Source organism: Staurois parvus, unplaced genomic scaffold, assembly GCF_062004578.1.
Source record: "Staurois parvus isolate SC_StPar_1 unplaced genomic scaffold, SC_StPar_1.0 ptg000711l, whole genome shotgun sequence".
Classification (NCBI taxonomy): Eukaryota; Metazoa; Chordata; class Amphibia; order Anura; family Ranidae; genus Staurois; species Staurois parvus.
Window position 1 is genome coordinate 291376 of NW_028318507.1, and position 21899 is coordinate 313274.

A 21899-nucleotide genomic window follows, 5' to 3' on the forward strand; every position below is an offset into this window, starting at 1 on the left:
AACACTATTAAAGCAGTGTTTTTTTGTTTGTTTGTTTTTTTTAAGAAACATTTTCCTGTTTTCGCACTTAAAATGGAGCTAACCTTACTGTTCCTTCAATGGTCTCGTCTCTCAATGGCATCTCCTCCTAGGTGACTGTCACGTACCTGGTCGAGGCCAAGCTGACAAGAGGGCTTTCCCTTACACCTCCTGTCCTGTTTCACCTGGAGTTGATGACAGGTGATAACGGCATGGAGGGGCATGGGTGCCTTGCTGGAGATCCTGGCTGGAAGGGATGCCGGACAGCAGGCAGACTGGTGAACTTACAGATACAGGAGGCACTGTAGCAGGTGCAGAAGAGCAGGCAGTAGTCAATCTGGTGAGCAGGTGGATGCAGGATCTCAGGTGGGCAGAAGTCGGTAGTAGCCAGGTAGCCGAGGTACAGAGACGAGAACCAGAGCGTGGTCAGAGCCAGGCCAGGGAAAGTAAAGTTTAGCAGAGAAGGTATGGGAAAAAAATCAGGCCTTCTCCTTCCCTTATAGCCATCCAATCAATCTCTTTTTTGCAAAATGCTTAAAAAAAAAAAAAATTTGGTCTCCTCCCCTTATAGCCAGCCAATCAAGCTCCTTTCTCTTTTTTGCAAGATGCTTAAAAAAAAAAGTGCAGCCTCCTCCTCCCCTTATAGCCAACCAATCATGCTTCTTTATGTTTTTTTGCAGGATGCTTAAAAAAAAAATCTGGCTTCCTCCTCCCCTTATAGCCAGCCAATCACACTCCTTTCTCTTCTTTGCAAGGCACTTAAAATGTATTGGCAGATTTTAGGGAAAGGTGAACTAAAGTCTAAGTTCCTTTTGCACCATGTTACACTTGTATTTCCCGGCACTGCGCTTATTAGCAAACCCAGCCCCAGAAGAGTTACTTCTGAGTGGTGGTGTCCCTTTTCCCAGCCAGTACGGGAACTGCACTCTATTAGTTTCATTGCAGAGCAGGTGAGACATCAAGAGTCAGTCACCAAAAATGTATCAAATGAGGGACTTTATGTCCCCTATGTGATGGGGAAAAAAAGACTTAGAAACAATTGTGTAAAAAATTAAAGTTATACCCAAGCACTTCTGCTGGATTTCTTCCACATGCCCCCAAGAATGCCTGTTAACCCCATGCACCCTCATTATTTTGTCCGGACTTTTTGTGCCCATCTGAAACTCAGGACCAGAATGATTGATGCTGCTGGGTAGAGGGGAGGTAGATCAGTGAATAGGTCATGGCCTGAGGTCAGGCTCAAAGACCAGTAGCTATAGCAGTAGAGAGGTGCCCACAGACCAGCAGGATAAGTACACTGGCAGGTCATCTTAATGGATGATGCAGGCTTACCCGAGGTGCAGGGTCTAAGTACCAACCGGTCTTCACCAGAGCTCCTGATGGTGGAGATAGTATTTAAGATAAGTCTTTCGACGTGTGTGATATCCTCAAATCAATGTGAATTTGTGCTCCTAAAATTAGTTCACCTTCATAAAGGCATTCTTTATATCCATGTGTCCCTCAAAAAGAAAATTCTACATAGTGCCTTACCCCACAAAACATTAGGGAATATAATAACCACCCGGTGCTAATAAAGTGTCACGCCACTCAGTGTCCACTTCTAAGCAGCTGTATTAAACACCCTTAAAATGTAACAATAGTGAGCGCTCTCCAATAGCAGCTGATACACTCAGGTAACCACATAAAACCTTAAATATAATATAAATAGTAATAAAGTGCAGCGTAGAAAAATAGATGAGATTATAGTCCCCAAAAAGGTTCAATATAGAGTAATATTGTGAATCGTGCCAGTGAGCGTATCCTTATCTTGTGATGATCCGTGTAAATGATAAAGTTATGCGCTTAACAGAAGCGCAAAGGGAATGCGCATTGATATCTCAAATTGGTGAGGTATGCGTCTGGGACATCCGTCTCCCATAGGGCAGCTCCGCAGTGGTTGGTATCTGCTCCGTTTTAAACCACCGGAGCCTTATACAGGTCCGGTGGTCACCCACATTACTGGTCAGTGTACCTGTTTTTACCTTTTCATCATTTTACTTTGAACCTTGTTTTCTGGCAATATTACGCTATGAGCATTTTCTATGGCTCCTGACACGGAGCCTTTTGAGTATGCAGAACCTGGGAAGCTCTTCAACATCCAGAGGGGGGGAATTCCTGTAACCAGGTGGCTTGACCCCGCTGACCCATATAGGAGACCTCTGGAGCAGACACCAACCACTGCGGAGCTGCCCTATGGGAGACGGATGTCCCAGACGCATACCTCACCAATTTGAGGTATCAATGCGCATTACCTATGCGCTTCTGGTAAGCGCATAACTTTATCATTTACACGGATCATCACAAGATAAAGATACGCTCACTGGCACGATTCACAATATTGCTCTATATTGAACCTTTTTTGGGACTATAATCTCATCTATTTTTCTAGCGCTGCACTTTATTACTACTTATATTAAACACCCTTACCCTATCAAAACTTGTAAACGACTTTCAATCTCATAATAATCCACAAAAACTGGTGCTCCACGCCGTCCTTGTTTCCCATCGGTATTACCTCCGACAAAAAACATATAATAATGCAATATCCTTTGGGATACCAAAAAGTGCTCCCCTTATTTTTCACGGCATTAGTGTAATGTGAATCCACTCCCCGTCACCTTACACACCATGCACCTTACCGGACTAAACACTTCCACAAGTATAATGGCTCTCCTCATCTGATAATCCTTGCCCTGTTCAATCTCCATATGGCATCACGACATGGGTTAAAAAACAAGATCCTTATAGTGTAGTAAGTCTTAGAAAAAGGGTCTGGTTTATTAAAGTTATGCTTACAATTAAAACAGTAGTAAAACGCATTATCCTCCATTGTGGGGAACATGAATCCTCAGAAAAAACAGCAATCAGTGAATAAACCTCAATCAAGTTGGCCACTCTGCAACTTCCGGTCTATGTCTATGTCCGTCGTCAAGTCCTTGATGTGTTTCGTCACTTCCGACCTCTTCACAAAGGGTGTGTACATCAGACCGGCGGCCACTTATATACTCTTACTCCTCCCCTTAGCACAGACCGATAGCGCCATCTTGAAATAGGGTATTAGGCCACTGATAAAATAAATGAAAACCACCAACTCAAATGGGCCAGTATATAAATGCAAGTATGTATAATGCTCTATAAACATATCAGGGGGGCATAACTGGCATAACACTCTATACCAGCACATATATACTTCTTACATACAATAGCAGCAATGCATAATATTACATGCAACGCCATCTAAATTGTATATGCACTATCCATCCACTATTCAAATAAATATTGGATAAATAGATGAATAATAATAAATACATAATTAAAAAAAAATCTCCCAACTATCTCATAAATAAATATAAATAAATTAATTAATTGTTATTAATATACAATATCCAGAACACTATATGCAAATTAATCCTATAAATAATCCCCATAGCATATTATACCTCGTAAATCTATTAGTGGACAAATAAATTGGAATATTTTACCCCTATATAAAACTATACAATTTTGGTTAAAAATTAATGAGTTTAAAAATACAAATAAGGTACCTAGACACAGTTATAATAAAACCCAATTACCATGTATTAAAATACCAAAAGTTCATCTAAAATACCTAAAATCCAGAGGAAAGGCAACTACTCCTAATCCCCTAAATATCTATTCTAAAATAGACTAGAAACTAATAGAACTCGTCATCCAAACGGTATCTCTGTACTGAGCTAAAAGCCCATCTAGAATATAAATAGTAATTACCATTACACTCCACCAGTATGATAATATCCCAGAGCTGGGTATGGGAGATGGGACGTGGACAACTATAAAATTTAGACTTAAATCCCTATTTAATATAATATATAATAAAACTATTTATGTGTCTGAAATAAAACAATAAAGGTCCAGATCAACATTCAGACCTTTAGGTTTCAAAGTGTCCATTTGGAAAATCCAAAACATTTCATTTCTAGAGATTTCTGTAATTTTGTTACTTCCTCTCCAGTGTCCCTCCACTTTATCTATTCCACAAAATCGTTATTGTGTTGGATCACATTTGTGGACGTCTCTAAAATGCCTGGACAAATTATGGTCCTTCTTCCCTTCTTTATATTAGAGACATGTTCTTTGAGTCTTTTATACAGTGACCTAGTCGTTCTGCTTACATATTGAAGTTTACATGAAGTTTCCAATAAATAGGTCACATAAGGGGTAGTGCATGTTATGAACTAATAAATCTTAAATTCTTTTGTCGTAACCTGTGACATAAAGCTCTCTATTTTCCTAGTTTTCATCCCTGTTGTTTTACAAATATTACACTTTTTACATGGGAAAAACCCTTTGAGATCAAACATCTTAATTGGATTTTTCCTTGGAGGGGAAATTATATTTTTAACCAGCTTGGTCTGTAGATTCGATGCCTTTCAATATATAAACCCAGGTTTATTTGGTAACTGTCACGTACCTGGTTGGGGAGCCTGACGGGGAGAGGATGGTGTCCTCTTACTACTCCAGCTCAGAGCCCCTGATAGTGGGGACAGAGGGCACCAAGCCAGGAGTGGCATGAGTGCCTGGTGGGTCTTGAGATGACTGTAGGCAGGTGATGACTCGGAAGACCTCCAGGTGCAGGCCAGGTGCGGGTGCAGGAGTGTAAGTGCAGCAGCAGGTAGGTATAGGGGCAACCAGGATACAGGCCAGGTGCAGATGCAGGAACGTAGTTTCAGCAGCAGGTAGGTATGGCGGTAACCAGGATACAGGCCAGGTACGGATACAGGAATGTAGATGCAGCAGCGTCAGACAAGCCGGGCAGATCAGGTACAAGGGAGCAGGCAAGCGGATAATCAGGGATAAGCCAGGTCGGTGCAAGCGGAGTTCTTTCTTAGTCAGGGTCAGATTAGATACAGGCAACAGAATCAGGTTATGGAGTACAGGATGTTGTAGACCAGAAGGCATAGGCTAAAGTGTGTTGGTGATTTAAATAGCCAGCCTTGCGATGACGTGCACGCCAGTACGCATGCGTGTAACCGCACGCTCCCATGAGCACTGCCACAGCTGACAGGGATCCAGCGCAGGCGCATAGATTTGCATCGGCGAGGGGACGATCCCTGACAGTGCCCCCCCCCCCAAGGGCAGCCTCCAGATGCCCAACTGGGCCATTTTCTCTGGATGCCTGTGTCTGATTGCCAAGATTAAGTCTTTACTGTGGATGTTGGATTCCAATTCCCATGAATTGTCTTCAGATCCATATTGTTTCCATTTAATTAAATATTGGAGCTGGTTCCTCCTCTTTCTACAGTCAATAATTGTCTCTACCTCATATTCCTCTTCGCCATTGACGATCAGTGGCTCAGGTGGCCCCAATTCCTGGCCAGGAAAAGGGTTAGAGACAGAGGTTTTGAGCAGTGATACGTGGAATACCGGGTGAATCCTTAGTGATTCCGATAATGTAAGCTCGTATGCTACGTCATTAATCTTTCTTTTTACTGGGAAGGGTCAAATGAACTTGGGACCTAGCTTCTTTGAGGGATAAGTGAATTTTAAATTGGCTGTTGACGACCATACTTCCTCACCAGGTTCCAGGACCAGGTCCCCCTTCCTTTTCCTGTCAAAGAATCTTTTATTGTCCCGTTGAACTTTTGTGATTTTCTCCTGTAGAACCTTGTTGTTTTGCTGAAGGAATTCAAAAGTGTTTTGGACCGCTGGAATTGATGATTCAGGCACTATATTGTATAGAAACACAGGATGAAATCCATAATTAGAGAAAAAGGGGGACTGTTTCGTGGCCGAGTGTTTTGAATTACTATATACAAACTCGGCCAAGGGTAAAAGTGATACCCAGTCATCTTGGGAAAATTACGTAAAACAGCCAATGTATTGTACCAAGGTCTGGTTGGTTCTTTCCGTTTGCCTGTTGGTCTGAGGGTGATAAGTGGAAGAGAGAGTCCCATTTTCAGCTTCTCACAGAGTGCTTTCCAGAATTTTGAAGTGAATTGTACCCCTCGATCCAAGACAATGTTCCCTGGAACACCATGGAGCCTCACCACCTCTCTTATGAAGATTTGGGCAGTCTCAGCTGCAGAAGGTACTCCCTTCATGGCAATAAAATGGGCCATTTTAGAAAAATGATCCACTACAACAAAAATGGCCGAACATCCCTCTGATGGTGGCAGTTCTACAATGAAATCCATTGAGATAATTTCCCAAGGTCGAACAGGGACTGGTAGGGGCCTCAGTAATCCCCAGGTCTTGCTTCTGTTGCCCTTGTTACATATACATGTGGGGCAGGAATTTACATAAGCCTTGCAGTCCTTCTCCCAATCAGGCCATCAGAACAGGGGCAGCACTAGGTCTAAAGTCTTGTGGACCCCAAAATGTCCTGCCAGGGGATGGTCATGATATAGCCCCAAAATTACCAATCGGATACTTTCTGGTGCAAAGATCTTGTCTCCTGACCAGAGTAAACCTTCTCTAATGTATAGAGTTACTCCTGGTGGGGAAGGAGCCCCTAAAGATGCCTGCTGAATTTGTAAAAAAATGTCTGTTTGTAAAAGACAGAAGTTGCCTGCTGAGAGCACCATATCAGGGGTAGGAGGATCCTTAGGATCATTGAACATCCTAGACAGGGCATCGGGCTTGATATTCTTAGAGACTGGTCTGTAGGTAATGTGAAATATAAACCTGGTGAAAAAAAGTGCCCACCTAGCTTGTCGGGGTTTTAGACATCTCGCAGTATTCAGGTACTCCAGATTCTTGTGATCGGTATAGATCAAAATGGGGTGTGCTGCTCCCTCTAAAAGGTACCTCCTTTCCTCCAAGGCTGACTTGATGGAAAGTAATTTTCGATCCCCTACATCATAGTTTCTCTCCGCAAGGGATAGCTTACGGGAAAAAAAGGCAACTGGATGAAGTAAGAGTTTCAGGCCTTGCCGCTGTGATAGGACAGCCCCAACAGCATTCTCTGAGGCATCTACCTCTACCACAAAGGGTAGTGCTGGATCTGGATGGTTTAGTATGGGTGCTGAAGTAAATAGTCTGTTTAATGAGTCAAAAGCGCTTTGAGCTTCTGGTGTCCAACAGATTCAGACCCCTTGTTTGGTCAGTTTGCGAAACCTATGAAACGTTGTATTCCTTTTTTTAAGATGGTGCAGGCCATTTCAGGATGGCAGAGACTTTCTGGGAATCCATCCTAAAGCCTTCAGTGGATATAATTAATCCTAGGAATTGAATGCTCTGGCGTTCAAACTCGCATTTTTCAGGCTTTGCATATAGTCTGTGTAGTCTGAGGCGACCAAGGACCTTCTGCACATGTCCTCGGTGAAGTTCAATAGATGTGGAAAAAATCAGAATGTCATCCAGGTAGACTATCACAAAATTATCTAAGAAGTCTCTGAAAATGTCATTTACCAGGTGCTGAAAGGTTGCAGGGGCATTACATAGTTCAAAGAGCATGACTAGGTACTCAAACTGCCCAAATCTGATACAGACGACTGTCTTCCACTCATCTCCCTCCCGGATTCGTACGAGATTGTATGCCCCTCTTAAGTCCAACTTGGTAATTACAGTTGCGGACCTGAGTCTTTGGAATAATTCTGGGACTAATGGCATGGCAGGGGATATCTGTTTTTAACCGTAATATTGTTCAACTTGCTGTAGTCTACACATGGGCGGAGGGAATGATCTTTTTTTTCTACAAAGAAGATACTTGCTCTTGCTGGGGAGGTGGAGGGGTGGATGAACTCCTTGTTTAGATTATCATCAATGTAGTCTTTCAGTGCCTCCAACCCACGCTCTGAAAGTGGGAAGATCCGACCAAAGGGAATTTCGGCCCCGGGTAGCAGTTAAATTAGGCAGTCGTAGGGTCTGTGGGGTGGAAGGGTGTCTGCACCACATTTACTAAAAACATTGAGGAAGTCATGGTAGGCTGCAGGAACGATTTGGCATACCTCATCATCAATGTCCATACACAGTAGGGGCACAGATTGAGCAGGAAGTTAAGGTAAGCAATGCTTGTGGCAGTAGGCCGATTTAAAGTCCACTTCACCAGATACCCAATTCACGCTGGGGTTGTGGGCCTGTAACCATGGGATTCCCAAGATAACTGGAAACAGTAGTGATGCAATAACATCCAGGCATAGTAGTTCCTTGTGGCCAGATGGAGGTATTACAGTGGGTAGCAGAATGGTCTCCTAGGTGACTGCCCCAGATTTAATGTTGGATCTGTCAGCCAAGTATACTGTCAGTCTCTGCGTTTTGGCTTTTAAGGGTATCTGATGTTGCAGGGCGAAAGCTGAGTCAATAAAGCAGCTGCAGGCCAATGATAGCAGACACTGGCAGGGTTCTTCCCAGAAGCTGGAATAAGACAGAAATGGCATTGTGAGCAGGGTTGATGGTTGCAGATGGTAGTTTAGCAGGCAGGGTAGTCAGAGACTTCCGCAGCTTTGCGGGACAATTTCGTACATAATGGCTGGGTTCTCAATAATAGAGGCACAGGTTACCCTGTCGGCTGCGTTGGCGTTCTTCCGGAGTAAGTGAGGTTCGTAGCAACCCTATTTGCATTTGTTCGGATTCTTCAACACTGGGTGTGGTAGGATTAGTTGGTACCATGTTTGCTGGAGATGGTGCCCTGGATAGCATCCACATAGGGCAGACTTGGCTGGCAGACCTTTCCAGTCTTCGTTCCCTAAGCCGGTGGTCAATCTGGATAGCAAGATTAATGAGTTCTTCCAGCGTGTTTGGTACCCCTACATGGGCTAGCTCATCTTTAAGGGGTTCAGCAAGGCCTAAACGGAACTGATAGCGTAGGGCAGCATCGTTCCAATTGGTATCGGCGCTCCAGCGCCTAAACTCCGTCACATAGTCCTCAGCTGCCCTGCTGAAGGGAATGGAGAGCTGCTTCTGCTGATGCAGATTGCTGGGGATCATCATAGAGCTGAGCCATAGCCTCAAAGAAGCGATTTAAGGAAACTAACTTGACGTCTTCCTTTTCCAGCAGATGGTGAGCCCATGCTTGTGGTTCTCCCTGGAGGAATGATATCACGAACCCCACATTGGTTGCCTCTAATGAAAAGGTGCGAGGTTGTAATGCAAAATACAGTTCACATGCGTTGCGTAATGCCCTGAATTTGTTGCGATCACCAGAAAACCTTTCGGGTGTGGGGACCCTTGGCTCTGGGGGCAGCAGCATCACTGCAGGGTTCATCATAGCTCCTGAAGCGACAGTTGGAGCAGATGTCGCTGTGGCGCTGGCAGAAAGTAGGGTCTGAAAATGATTTTCAAATCGGTTATATCCCTCTTGCAGGCCCTTGACGGCTTGTGTCAGTGCCGCAATGTGCTGACAGATTTCTTCTAGAGGAGAGGCCCCTCTCTCAGGCTCCGACATGGCCTTCTGGTACTGTCACGTACCTGGTTGGGGAGCCTGACGTGGAAAGGAGGGCATCCTCTTACTACGCCCGCTTGGAGCCCCTGATAGTGAGGACAGAGGGCACCAAGCCAGGAGTGGTTTGAGTGCCTGGTGGGTCTTGAGATGACTATAGGCAGGTGATGACCCAGGAGCAGGCCAGGTGCGGGTGCAGGAGCATAGGTGCAGCAGCAGGTAGGTATGGCGGCAACCAGGATACAGGCCAGGTGCGGTTGCAGGAACGTAGGTGCAGCAGCAGGTAGGTATGGCAGCAACCAGGATACAGGCCAGGTGTGGATGCAGGAACTTAGGTGCAGCAGTAGGTAGGTATGGCGGCAACCAGGATACAGGCCAAGTGCGGATGCAGGAACGTAGGTGCAGCAGCAGGTAGGTATGGCGGTAACCAGGATACAGGCCAGGTAGGACCAAGCAGATCAGGTACAAGGGAGCAGGCAAGCGGATAGTCAAGGATAAGCCAGGTCAGTGCAAGCGGAGTTCTTTCTTAGTCAGGGTCAGATCAGATACAGCAACATAATCAGGTTATGGAGTACAGGACGTTGTAGACCAGAAGGCATAGGCTAAAGTGTGTTGGCGATTTAAATAACTCGCCTTGCGATGACGTGCACGCCGGTGCCCATGCGCCTAACCCAGCAATGGGCAAACTACGGCCCGCGGGCCGTATACGGCCCGGCGGACCTTTTAATCCGGCCCGCGGAGCTAGGCTCCCGCAAGGCCAGTGGTCGGCAAGCCGCGGCTCTTTACAAATTTAGATGCGGCTCTCCTGTGTGCCGGGCGCCCGCTCCCCTCCCTCCTCTCCTCCTCTCCCCTCCCTCCTCTCCTCCTCTCCCCTCCCCTCCTCTCCTCTCGGATGGCCGCCCCCCCTCTCGGATGGCCGCCCCCCTCCCTCCTCTCGGACGTCAGGACTCTGCAGCTGTCAGGATGTAGGCGGGGCAGCGTGACGAACTCCTCTCACAGTCCTCCCTGAAGACCAGAACGGCGCGGGAATACGAGAGGAACGCGCGGACCAAAGGTAAGTGAATTGACACAGGGGGGGGACTTACTATATGGGGGATGAATTACTATATGGGGAATGAATTACTATATGGAGGACTTACTATATGAGGAATGAATTACTATATGGGGGACTTACTATATGGGGAATTAATTACTATATGGAGGACTTACTATATGGGGAATGAATTACTATATGGGGGACTTACTATATGGGGAATGAATTACTATATGGAGGACTTACTATATGGGGAATGAATTACTATATGGGGGACTTACTATATGGGGAATGAATTACTATATGGAGGACTTACTATATGGGGAATGAATTACTATATGGGGGACTTACTATATGGGGAATGAATTACTATATGGGGGACTTACTATATGGGGAATGAATTACTATATGGAGGACTTACTATATGGGGGATGAATTACTATATGGAGGACTTACTATATGGGGAATGAATTACTATATGGAGGACTTACTATATGGGGAATGAATTACTATATGGGGGACTTACTATATGGGGAATGAATTACTATATGGAGGACTTACTATATGGGGAATTAATTACTATATGGGGGACTTACTATATGGGGGATGAATTACTATATGGGGGATGAATTAATATGGGGGATGAATTACTATGTGGGGGATGAATTACTATATGGGGGATGAATTACTATGGGGGATGAATTACTATGGGGGATGAATTACTATGGGGGATGAATTACTATAGGGGGGATGAATTACTATGGGGGACGAATTACTATATGGGGGACGAATTACTATATGGGGGACGAATTACTATATGGGGGACGAATTACTATATGGGGGATGAATTACTATGGGGGATGAATTACTATATGGGGGATGAATTACTATGGGGGATGAATTACTATATGGGGGATTAATTACTATATGGGGGATTAATTACTATGGGGGATTAATTACTATGCTTACTATGGGGGAATATTACTATACTTACTATGGATGACACATACACATCATTCATCTACTCTTGGTCCGGCCCCCGGGTCCAATATATGAACCCATTGCGGCCCTCAAGTCAAAAAGTTTGCCCACCCCTGGCCTAACCGCACGCTCCTGCACATTAGAACGCACACCGCCATGGCTGACAGGGATCCGGCCCCAGCGCATAGATGTGCGTCGGCGAGGGGACGATCCCTGACAGTAACAATGGGCCCAAAATGTTATCCCTTTTTAATATAGGCCAATACTTACACATCATCCTCTCCATCTCCATATTGGAAATAAAAGCAAATTCCAGCTTCTTATCTTCTTTTTTAGGTCTCATTTCTTTTAGTGTTTTTATCTTTCTGTTTCCCATGTATTCTTTACTGATTTCAAATCTCAGGTTTTCCAATCTACCTGCATCATACCCTTTTTGTACAAACCTTTGTTTAACTATTTGCCGACCGCAGATAGCTGAATGACGGCTGCACTGCGGCCGGCCAGTTCTCGGTGGGCGTCATATGATGTCCTCCCAGAACGCGCTCTCCTGCACGCCCCTGGGGGCGCACCCGGCGATCTCCGTGATCGCTACGTCCTACGGACACAGCTGATCACGTGATGTGGTAAAAGGCCAATCACAGCGGCCTTTTACCACGTGATCAGCCGTGTCCAATGACACGCTGATCACCGGGAAATGCAATTGCCGGTTCTCGGCTGCACTTTCCTCACGCTGTCAGATCGTGAGGAAAGTACTGCCGAGAACCGGCAGTTGTTAGAGCAGGGATTGGCACCGATCAGCAGGGCACTGATGATCAATGCCCTGATGATCGGTGCCCAGCAGTGCCACCCACAAGTTCTGCCCACCTGTGCCCAGCAGTGCGCCCACTAACTCCGCCCACCTGTGCCCAGCAGTGTGCCTACTAGCTCCGCCCACCGGTGCCCAGCAGTGCATCCACCTGTGACCAGCAGTGCACCCACCTGTGCCACCCAGCAGTGTCACACAAGTGTGCCCAGAAGTGCCACCTACCTGTGCCCACCCACCTGTGCCCACCAGTGCCACCCACCTGTGCCCACTAGTGCCCATCAGTGCAGCCCAGCATTGCTGCCAGTCAGTGGCACCAGTCAGTGCCGCCAGTCAGTGCCACCTATCAGTGCTGTCTATCAGTACCCATCACTAGTGTCGCCTATCAGTGCCACCTATCCGTGACACCTCATTAGTGCTGCCTATCAGTGCTGCCTATCAGTGCCCTTCAGTGCTGCCTATCAGTGCCCATCAGTGCCGCCTATCAGTGCCCATCAGTGCTGCCTCATCAACGCACATCAGTGAAGGAGAAAAATTACCTGTTTGAAAAATTTTATAATAGAAACAAAGAAACTTTTTTTTTTTAATTTTTGCAATTTTTTTGTTTATAGCTTTTGCTTTTGGCGATTAAATACCACCAAAAGAAAGCTCTATTTGTGAGAAAAAAATTATAAAAATTTCAGATGGGTACAATCTTGCATGACCGCGAAATTGTCAATCAAAGTGCGACAGCACTGAAAGCTGAAAATTGGCCTGGTAAAGAAAGGGGTATAAGTGCCTGGTAGGCAAGTGATTAATCAGTTCAGATTGATCAATATAATCCGTAACCCTCGAACAATTTCTCCTTATGCAACTAAACTACCCCTTCGGTATCCCTTGAATCCATTGTGGATGGTGACAACTGGAGGTAGGAGTGTATTCATTCCTATCTGTCTCCTTAAAGTATGTTTTTGTATATAATCTCTCATTATCTTTAAAAATACATAAATCTAGAAAATTTACTGATTCAACATTTATAGTCTGGGAAAAACCCAATCCGTGTGGATTATTTTCTATGTGTTTTAAAAAAAAACCTGTAGTGGCTCCATATCACCAGGATATCATCTATAAATCTCTTCCATGTTCTTAACCCTTTTCATACCTTCCCAACAATTTCTTCATGTTCCCATCTCACCATGAAAATATTTGCTAGGCTAGGTGCAAATTTTGCGCCCATTGCCACGCTTTTTCTGGACAAAAATCTCCTGCATACCAGAAATAATTGTTAAGCATGCCGAACTCTAGTAATTGAATGATGAATTTCCTCTGCCTCCTGTGGATCTCAGTGTATTCTTTACAGCCCATTTAGCTGCTCCAATACCCTCTTCATGTCTGATGCTAGTATATAATGAATTTACATCAATAGTAACTAGTATGGTATTCTGTGTGACCTCTATATTCTCAATCAATTCAGTGATATCCTGTCCATCCTTCAAATAGGCAGGCATTTGTTTTACAAAAGGCTGCAAAAATAAATCTATATACTCTCCAATCCGGGAATGTATGGACCCTATCCCATTGACAATGGGTCTCCCAGGAGGTTGATTTAAACTCCTATGGATTTTTGGCAGATAATAGAACACTGGGATTTTACATTTGGAAGGAATAAGATATTTTGCTTCCTTCTCATCTAGGATTCCCACTCCCCATATCCCCATAACTAAATTCTGATGTTGTTTTTTAAATTTTCCAGTAGGGTTTCCCTTAATTTTAATATACGTGTGATTGTGGAGATAGTATTTGCTGCATGCTAGTGCAAGCTCGTGCTCCTCAGAATCACCCCACCAGGAGGTGATTAAGCCGGAGTCTGGTAGCAGATGTAGCAGGTAGGGATCAAGCAGAAAGCTAGTCAGTAAACAAGCCAATGGTCAGTAACAAGTGGTTTAGGGTTGGGATTAAGTGGAAGCGAAGTCGAGCAATAAGCCAAAGGTCGATAATGAATGGTTTCAGTTTGGGATCAAGCAGAAGTGAAGTTGATATACAAGCCAAGGTCAGTAACGAGTGTTAGTGAAGATACAGAAGACAACAGTAGTGAAAGGAGCAACATACGGGCTGGAGAAGAGCACAACAATCTGGCTAATGGAAAGTGCAGGGATATGGCTTAAATCAGGAAGTCCGTGGGTAGAGAAAGGAGTGCAAGGTTCCCCAGAAACAAGTTGCAAGGCAAGGTTGTCCATAGGATCAGGAACCTGTCCAACATCTCGGGTAGCACAGCAAGAAGAGCCACAGTCGGACATCACAGAAGTCGCAGTCTCAGACCCAAGTCCTAACAGAATGCTTGTTGATCTCCCCTTCCTGTAAATGACACAGAAGCGACATATAAAATGTCACTTTCACCAGCCAGTATGGCTGGTGAAGAAACTAATTAAGTGCAGTCTGCACTCTATTATTTTCATTGAAGCGCAGGTGAGACATCAGGGATTTTTTAGACCCTAATGTCTCATTAAAGAGAACCTGTCACCAAAAATGCATCACATAGGGATCTTTTGTCCCTATGTGATAGAAAAATAAAACGTTTAGAAAATTTAGTAAAAAACATGTAAAAAAACTAGTTACACTCAAACACTTCTGCCAGATCGATTCCACATATCTCGGAAAATGCTGGTCTCACCTCACATGTTCTTTTCAAAAACAGTGAGAGGGAAAAGGAGATGTTTTGGAGCTCACAGAGGATGTTAGACACAGGCAGAATAATAGATTATACAGATATTAGGAAATAGATGTGTACGGATTATTTTGAAAAATAAAGATATCATTTAGTGTCACAAAAAAGAATCTTTCCTCTTCATCCTTCCCTTTATAGTTGGCCAATCATGCTCCTTTCTCTTTTTTGAAAGATGCTTAAAATAAATAAATCTGGCCTCTTCCTCCCCTTAGAGCCGGCTAATCACGATCCTTTTTTTTTTTTTTTAAATAGAAAAAGAGTAAAAAAAAATGAAAACCATAGAAATGTATTAAAAAATATATGCATATATATTATTTATTTTTTGTGGAAAGTGAACATATGCATTGATAGATTTGGCGGAAAGGTGAACTATTCCTAAAAGGTGGCTATAAATCTTCTCTTTTGATATCCCCCCACCAGCAATCTTAGCACCTCCTTTCACTGGATTTCCAGGTTCTACGCCCATCGGCGAACCCAGAACCAGCATGCTGTGTGCCGCTGGATAGATGGGAGGAAGATCAGTAAATGGATCTTCCATTTCTGTTAATGACCCAGAAGTGGCATGTAAAATGTCATTTCCCAGTCCTGGTGTTCCTGGCCGGGGAAGAAACTAGTAAAGTGAGATATTCAGGGTTTTTTTTCAGCTGGAACATGGCGGAATGGCATTCTGCTACTTCCAACGCTATCCCTGTGCTCACCACTATCTACTGCCCGGCTCCCCTGTGACAGCATAGCTGAGCTAACCCAGCGGGCGGCTCTCTACAGCTCTCCCTGCCCTTGCACACGGTGCAGAAACAATGCACGGCACTCACATCATTCATTCCAGTGACTTAAGCACTTGCAGCTTCAGCTCTAACTAGCCTCTTTATCTCTGCACCTCTGAATGGGGAGGGTGCAGTGTCCACACACGAGGCGCTGCCACTTTCTGCCCCCCTCCTGCTCATCAGCTAGTAAGCCATCCTGCCCTTATCAGCTCCACCCTCCAGCTTATCATCTAATAAACCTGGCAATTCTATTCTAGCTCTCCCTTCCTTTTAATGTGTGGGCAGATTAGGTGGGGGGTGCAGAAGTAAGAATTGATGAGAAAAGAGTGGAGGGCAGAGATAAGTACTGGTGAAAGTTTAACTTTAATATTTATTTTAGCATGAAAGTAAATTCTTCTGTTGCTGGTGGGTGCAGAAATGAGTTTTGGAGAGGAGTACAGGGTGTGAACTTTGGGCAAGGTACTGGGGTGAGCTGCGAGTAGGGTACAGGGGTGATCTGCTGGCAGGGTACAGGAGTGAGCTGGGGGCAGGGTACAAAGGTGAGCGGTGGACAGGGGTAAAGATGTGAGCTGCGAGCAGGGTACAGGGGTGAGTGATGGAAAGGGGTACAGAGGTGAACTGTGGGCGGGGTACAGAGGTGAGCTTTGGAGAGGAGTACAGAGGTGAGCTGCAGCCAGGGTATTGAGGTGAGCTGCGGGAAGGGTACTGGGGTGAGAGGTGGACAGAGGTACTGGGGTGAGCTGCGGGCAGGGTACAGGGGTGAGCGGTGGACAGGGGTAAAGATGTGAGATGCGAGCAGGGTACAGGAGTGAGAGGTGGACAGAGGTAAAGATGTGAGCTGCGAGCAGGGTACAGGGGCGAGCGATGGAAAGGGGTACAGAGGTGAACTGTGGGTAGGGTACAGGGGTGAGCTGTGGCAGGGGTACAGAGGTAAGCTTTGGAGAGGAATACAGAGGTGAGCTGCAGCCAGGGTACTGGGGTGAGAGGTGGACAGGGGTACTGAAGTGAGCTGAGGGCAGGTTACAGAGGTAAACTATGGGCAGGGTACTAGGGTGAGAGGTGGACAGGGGTAGAGGGGTGAGGAGTGGACAGGGGTAGAGGGGTGAGCTGCAGGCAGAGTACAGGGGTGAGCCGTAGATAGGGGTACAGAGTTGAGCCGTGGGTAGGGTACAGAGTTCAACTGTGGACAGAGTATGGGGTGAGCTTTGGCAAGGGTACAGAGGTGAGCTTTGGAGAGGGAGTACAGAACTGAACTGTGGTCATGGTACAGGGGTGAGCTGTGGGCAGGGATACAGAGGTAAGCTTTGGAGAAGGGTACAGAAGTGAGCTGTGGGCTGGGGTACAGGGGTGAGCTTTGGACAGAGATATAGAGGTGAGCTTTGGAGAGGGATACAGGGGTGAGCTGTGGACAGGTGTGAGCTTTGAACAGTGGTACAGAGGAGAGCTTTGGACATGGGGGAGAGGTGAGCAGTGGGTAGGAGCAGGGGCAGACTGAGAACTCATGGGGCCCCCCGGGCAATAGGGGATCATGGGGCCCCTGTGTCCTTGCCCAAACTCAAAAAAAGCCTATGAAAAAGGTACCAGAGGCATCTCAAGGGGTTTCCAAATGGTCAGTCCACCCCTGAATAGGAGGTGCATAGGTGAGTGATGGGTTTTGCTTTTTTAGGGAATAAAAGTTGTAAAGTTTTCACTGGGGAAGATTTTTACTTGGTAGGCAGGGACAGCATACATACAGTATAGCAGAGATTGAAAAAGCCACTCGCCAAATGCGAGGAGAAATTCCTCTGTGGCGAGCGGCTGTGAGTGGTCAGCACAGATGAAGCTTGGAGTGACTGCACCTGCGCTCCAAGCCTCATTGTGAAGCTGATTTCCGGTTTCCAACTTCCGGTTTCCGGCTTCTACGGCACCACCGCCGAGGGGACAAGTGCAGGAGAGGTCCGCTCTCCTCCGCTGAGAGGAGACACCCTCTCCACCGCCGCGGGGGACTCGGGGGGACAGTAAGTACTGTATACAACATGTCCTATCACTAGAATGGAGTACAGGGGAGCTGGGATATACATTACTGTATACATGTCATATCACTATAATGGAGTACAGGGGAGGGGGATATACATTACTGTATACATGTCATATCACTATAATGGAGTACAGGGGAGGGGGGATATACATTACTGTATACATGTCATATCACTATAATGGAGTACATGGGAGGGGGGATATACATTACTGTATACATGTCATATCACAATAATGGAGTACAGGGGAAGGGGATATACATTACTGTATACATGTCATATCACTATAACGGAGTACAGGGGAGGGGGGATATACATTACTGTATACATGTCATATCACTATAATGGAGTACATGGGAGGGGGGATATACATTACTGTATACATGTCATATCGCAATAAAGTAATGCCCGTAGCGAAAAAAGGAAAGGAAAATTAGCGCAGGGCAGGCATGACTAGGCCTAGAGTGGGAAGGAGAATAAGAAAGGGTTAATGATGTGCCAGGGGGGTGTGGAAAAGGATAGATGGGTGTGCTGGTTGGTGGAGAGAGAGCGTGGGTGGGCTCTGCCGCACCTTAGGGTGGGGTGTCCCAGGGGGGGGAGGCATCATTTCGGACCTGGACGTTGGTGAGTGAGATTCCCTCCCGCCCTCCCCTGTTATAGGGAGTTTTGTGTTCCTCTCGGGGGACAGGGGGTTGTTTCGGTCTTGGGCGGTTGTTGGTCTTGGAGGCGGTTCTTATCTTGGAGGTACAGATAATGGTGTGGGACCCATCGGTGGTATGGTGTGCCCGGGGACATTCCAGTTAACCAAGGTTTAACTGGAAGGTGGTGGTGCTGCACTGCGGACGGTATGGTTGTCTCCGAGCTGGTTGGTTGCGGCTGGAGGCCTTTGTGTAATATGGTTGTCCGCAGGTGCATTTCAGATCATTTTTGTGGGGTGCCTTCGAAGACCAACAACAACAATTCTGTATGTTTCTGTTATAAGGAATGGTTGGTGTTAAAAAAAAATGTTTGTTAATAAAAGGCCATGTTGGCCATTTACTCCAAAATTGGTGTCATGGTTTTTATTTAAGTATAGTAAGGGGGGAATTTGGATGACCTATCTCTGGTGCTCTAGTCATGGAGTACAGGGGAGGGGGGATATACATTACTGTATACATGTCATATCACTATAATGGAGTACATGGGAGGGGGGATATACATTACTGTATACATGTCATATCGCAATAATGGAGTACAGGGGAGGGGGGATATACATTACTGTATACATGTCATATCACTATAATGGAGTACAGGGGGGGGGGATATACATTACTGTATACACGTCATATCACTATAATGGAGTACAGGGGAGGGGGGATATACATTACTGTATACATGTCATATCACTATAATGGAGTACAGGGGAGGGGGATATACATTACTGTATACACGTCATATCACTATAATGGAGTACAGGGGAGGGGGATATACATTACTGTGTACACGTCATATCACTACAATGGAGTACAGGGGAGGGGGATATACATTACTGTGTACACGTCATATCACTATAATGGAGTACAGGGGAGGGGGATATACATTACTGTATACATGTCATATCACTATAATGGAGTACAGGGGAGGGGGGATATACATTACTGTATACATGTCATATCACTATAATGGAGTACAGGGGAGGGGGATATACATTACTGTATACACGTCATATCACTATAATGGAGTACAGGGGAGCTGGGATATACATTACTGTATACACGTCATATCACTATAATGGAGTACAGGGGAGCTGGGATATACATTACTGTATACAGTTTTATATTTCAGACTATTTATTCTAAAGAAAAATGTAATTTCTTAAGCTTTAAGGGGGTGTGGTTGGGGGTGGGCCAGGGGTGGGGTTGGAGGTGGGCCTGGGCAAGGTTGGGTGGGGCAACTGGTGACGAGTACGTTTTGTGACCGGCTAGTAGGTCTGGACTCAAAATTTAAACCCCTGCAGTATAGCATACAGAGATCATTGGTGTAACAATGTCTCTTTAACTCCCACTGTAAAATTAGGCCACACCCACTCGATGATTTGAGTTCCTGCACCTGTTCTCTGAGAAAAAAAAGCCCTGGAGATATAAGATTTTCATTTGCACAGGGCTCAACAAATCCCAGGCCCAGGATTAGAAATTGCTTCCTGGCACCTGGGTTCACACACTGCTTTGCATTGACTTCAATGGGAAATCCCGCCCTGTAGACTTCAGAGGGAAATCACGCCCTGTAGACTTCAATGGGAAATTGCACCTCATAGACTTCAGTGATAAATCGCGACCCGTGCACTTCAATGGGAGATCACACCTCATGCAGTTTAATGGGAAATCGTGCCCCGTGCAGTTCAATGGGAAATCATGTCCCGTGCACTTTAATGGGAAATCGTGCCCTGTGCACTTTAATGGGAAATCGTGTCCCGTGCACTTTAATGGGAAATCGTGCCTCGTGCACTTTAATGGGAAATCGTGCCTCGTGCACTTTAATGGGAAATCGTGCCCTGTGCACTTTAATGGGAAATCGTGTCCCGTGCACTTTAATGGGAAATCGTGCCTCGTGCACTTTAATGGGAAATCGTGCCTCGTGCACTTTAATGGGAAATCGTGCCCTGTGCACTTTAATGGGAAATCGTGCCCTGTGCACTTTAATGGGAAATCGTGTCCCGTGCACTTTAATGGGAAATCGTGCCTCGTGCACTTTAATGGGAAATCGTGCCTCGTGCACTTTAATGGGAAATCGTGCCCTGTGCACTTTAATGGGAAATCGTGCCCCGTGCACTTTAACCTCCCTGGCGGTATTCCCGAGTGTAGCTCGGGGTAACATTTCAGTACCAGAAACGTTAACCCCGAGCTTCACTCGGGCTTACCATGCGGCGCTGCTCCGGCATGTGTTCCTCACTTACCTTACCCTGCGCTCCCACGATGTGTCCCCTGCAGCGTCCCCGGCCATCTTCTCCGGCCGATGCCGGCATCCGCCTTCTGTGTCCTGTCCCTGTGACGTCGGGACGTACGGGCGCCGCTGGCGGCGGGAAATTTAAAAATTTAAAAAAATGTCTTTTTTTTTTTTGACATTTTACATAGTAAAACATTGCTGTCTCAACCAATTTCACATACATCTTGTCCCTAATGCTTTGTCCTGTGCCCTGCCTGCATTTTGTCTGTTCTTTCTGCCTGGAAACTGAGAAATGTCCATGGCGTCCAAAAAGTGTCCCTTTAGGTCAAAAGCGGTTTAGATCAGCTAGAGAACAGCGATAGTAAATCAGAACCACTTGCACTGAAAACGATTTTGCGACTTTGCTCAGCGATGTGCGAACTTAGCGCTATATTTCACATTTCAGTGTTTTTGGTTTGATTATATTATTGAATTAAATGTATTATTATTATTATTATTATATTATTATTTTTTATGATTATTTATTAAATTATAATTTATGATTTCATGTTTCAAGTTGTATCCTACCCGGGATGTTTACTAGACTCTTGTTTGGACAGATTTCAGTGAGTTATTCCTAAAAATTACAGGCCTACAATAAAAAAACTACATATTTCCATGCAAAATAATGGTACCGCTTTCAGCACCAAAAATCGGAAAGAATCATACCGCCAGGGAGGTTAATGGGAAATCGTGCCCTGTGCACTTTAATGGGAAATCGTGCCCTGTGCACTTTAATGGGAAATCGTGTCCCGTGCACTTTAATGGGAAATCATGTCCCGTACATTTTAATGGGAAATCGTGTCCCGTGCACTTTAATGGGAAATCGCGTCCCGTGGACTTCAATGGAAAAACGTCTCCCGTGGATTTCTATGGGAAAACGCCTCCCACGGACATCAATGGGAAAAACTTCTGTCAATAGCAATCCTATGTGAACACTTATCTCCATATGCCAGTCTGCTCTATCACTTGCGAGTCTGGAACGCACAGCTACAAACTTGCACAGGACCCTTTTCATAATGGCACCCAAACCAAAGTGCATGTGAAAGTTATAGTATCTACAAACTATGGTATAGAGAATGGAATTTACACAGCTTTTACTTTCTGACTGCCCATCACATTTCTTGAGGTGCTAAAATACCAGTCACTAGTCACTCAAATAATATATTGCTCACACAAGCCATGGGTATATGTGGAAGTACACCCCAAAATACATTCTGC

The 21899-nt window shown here is 45.4% G+C and overlaps 1 protein-coding gene across 1 annotated transcript in view; it reads right to left on the reverse strand.

The window, feature by feature from the left end:
- Positions 1-2810: 2810 nt before the first annotated feature.
- Positions 2811-21899, reverse strand: part of LOC149445758 (uncharacterized) — a 30190-nt gene continuing 11101 nt past the window's right edge. The window contains exon 2 of the mRNA XM_089653406.1: positions 2811-3122. Coding sequence (XP_089509532.1) covers positions 3115-3122 — 8 coding nt within the window. The 3' untranslated portion in view covers positions 2811-3114. The remainder of the gene's footprint in view (positions 3123-21899) is intronic.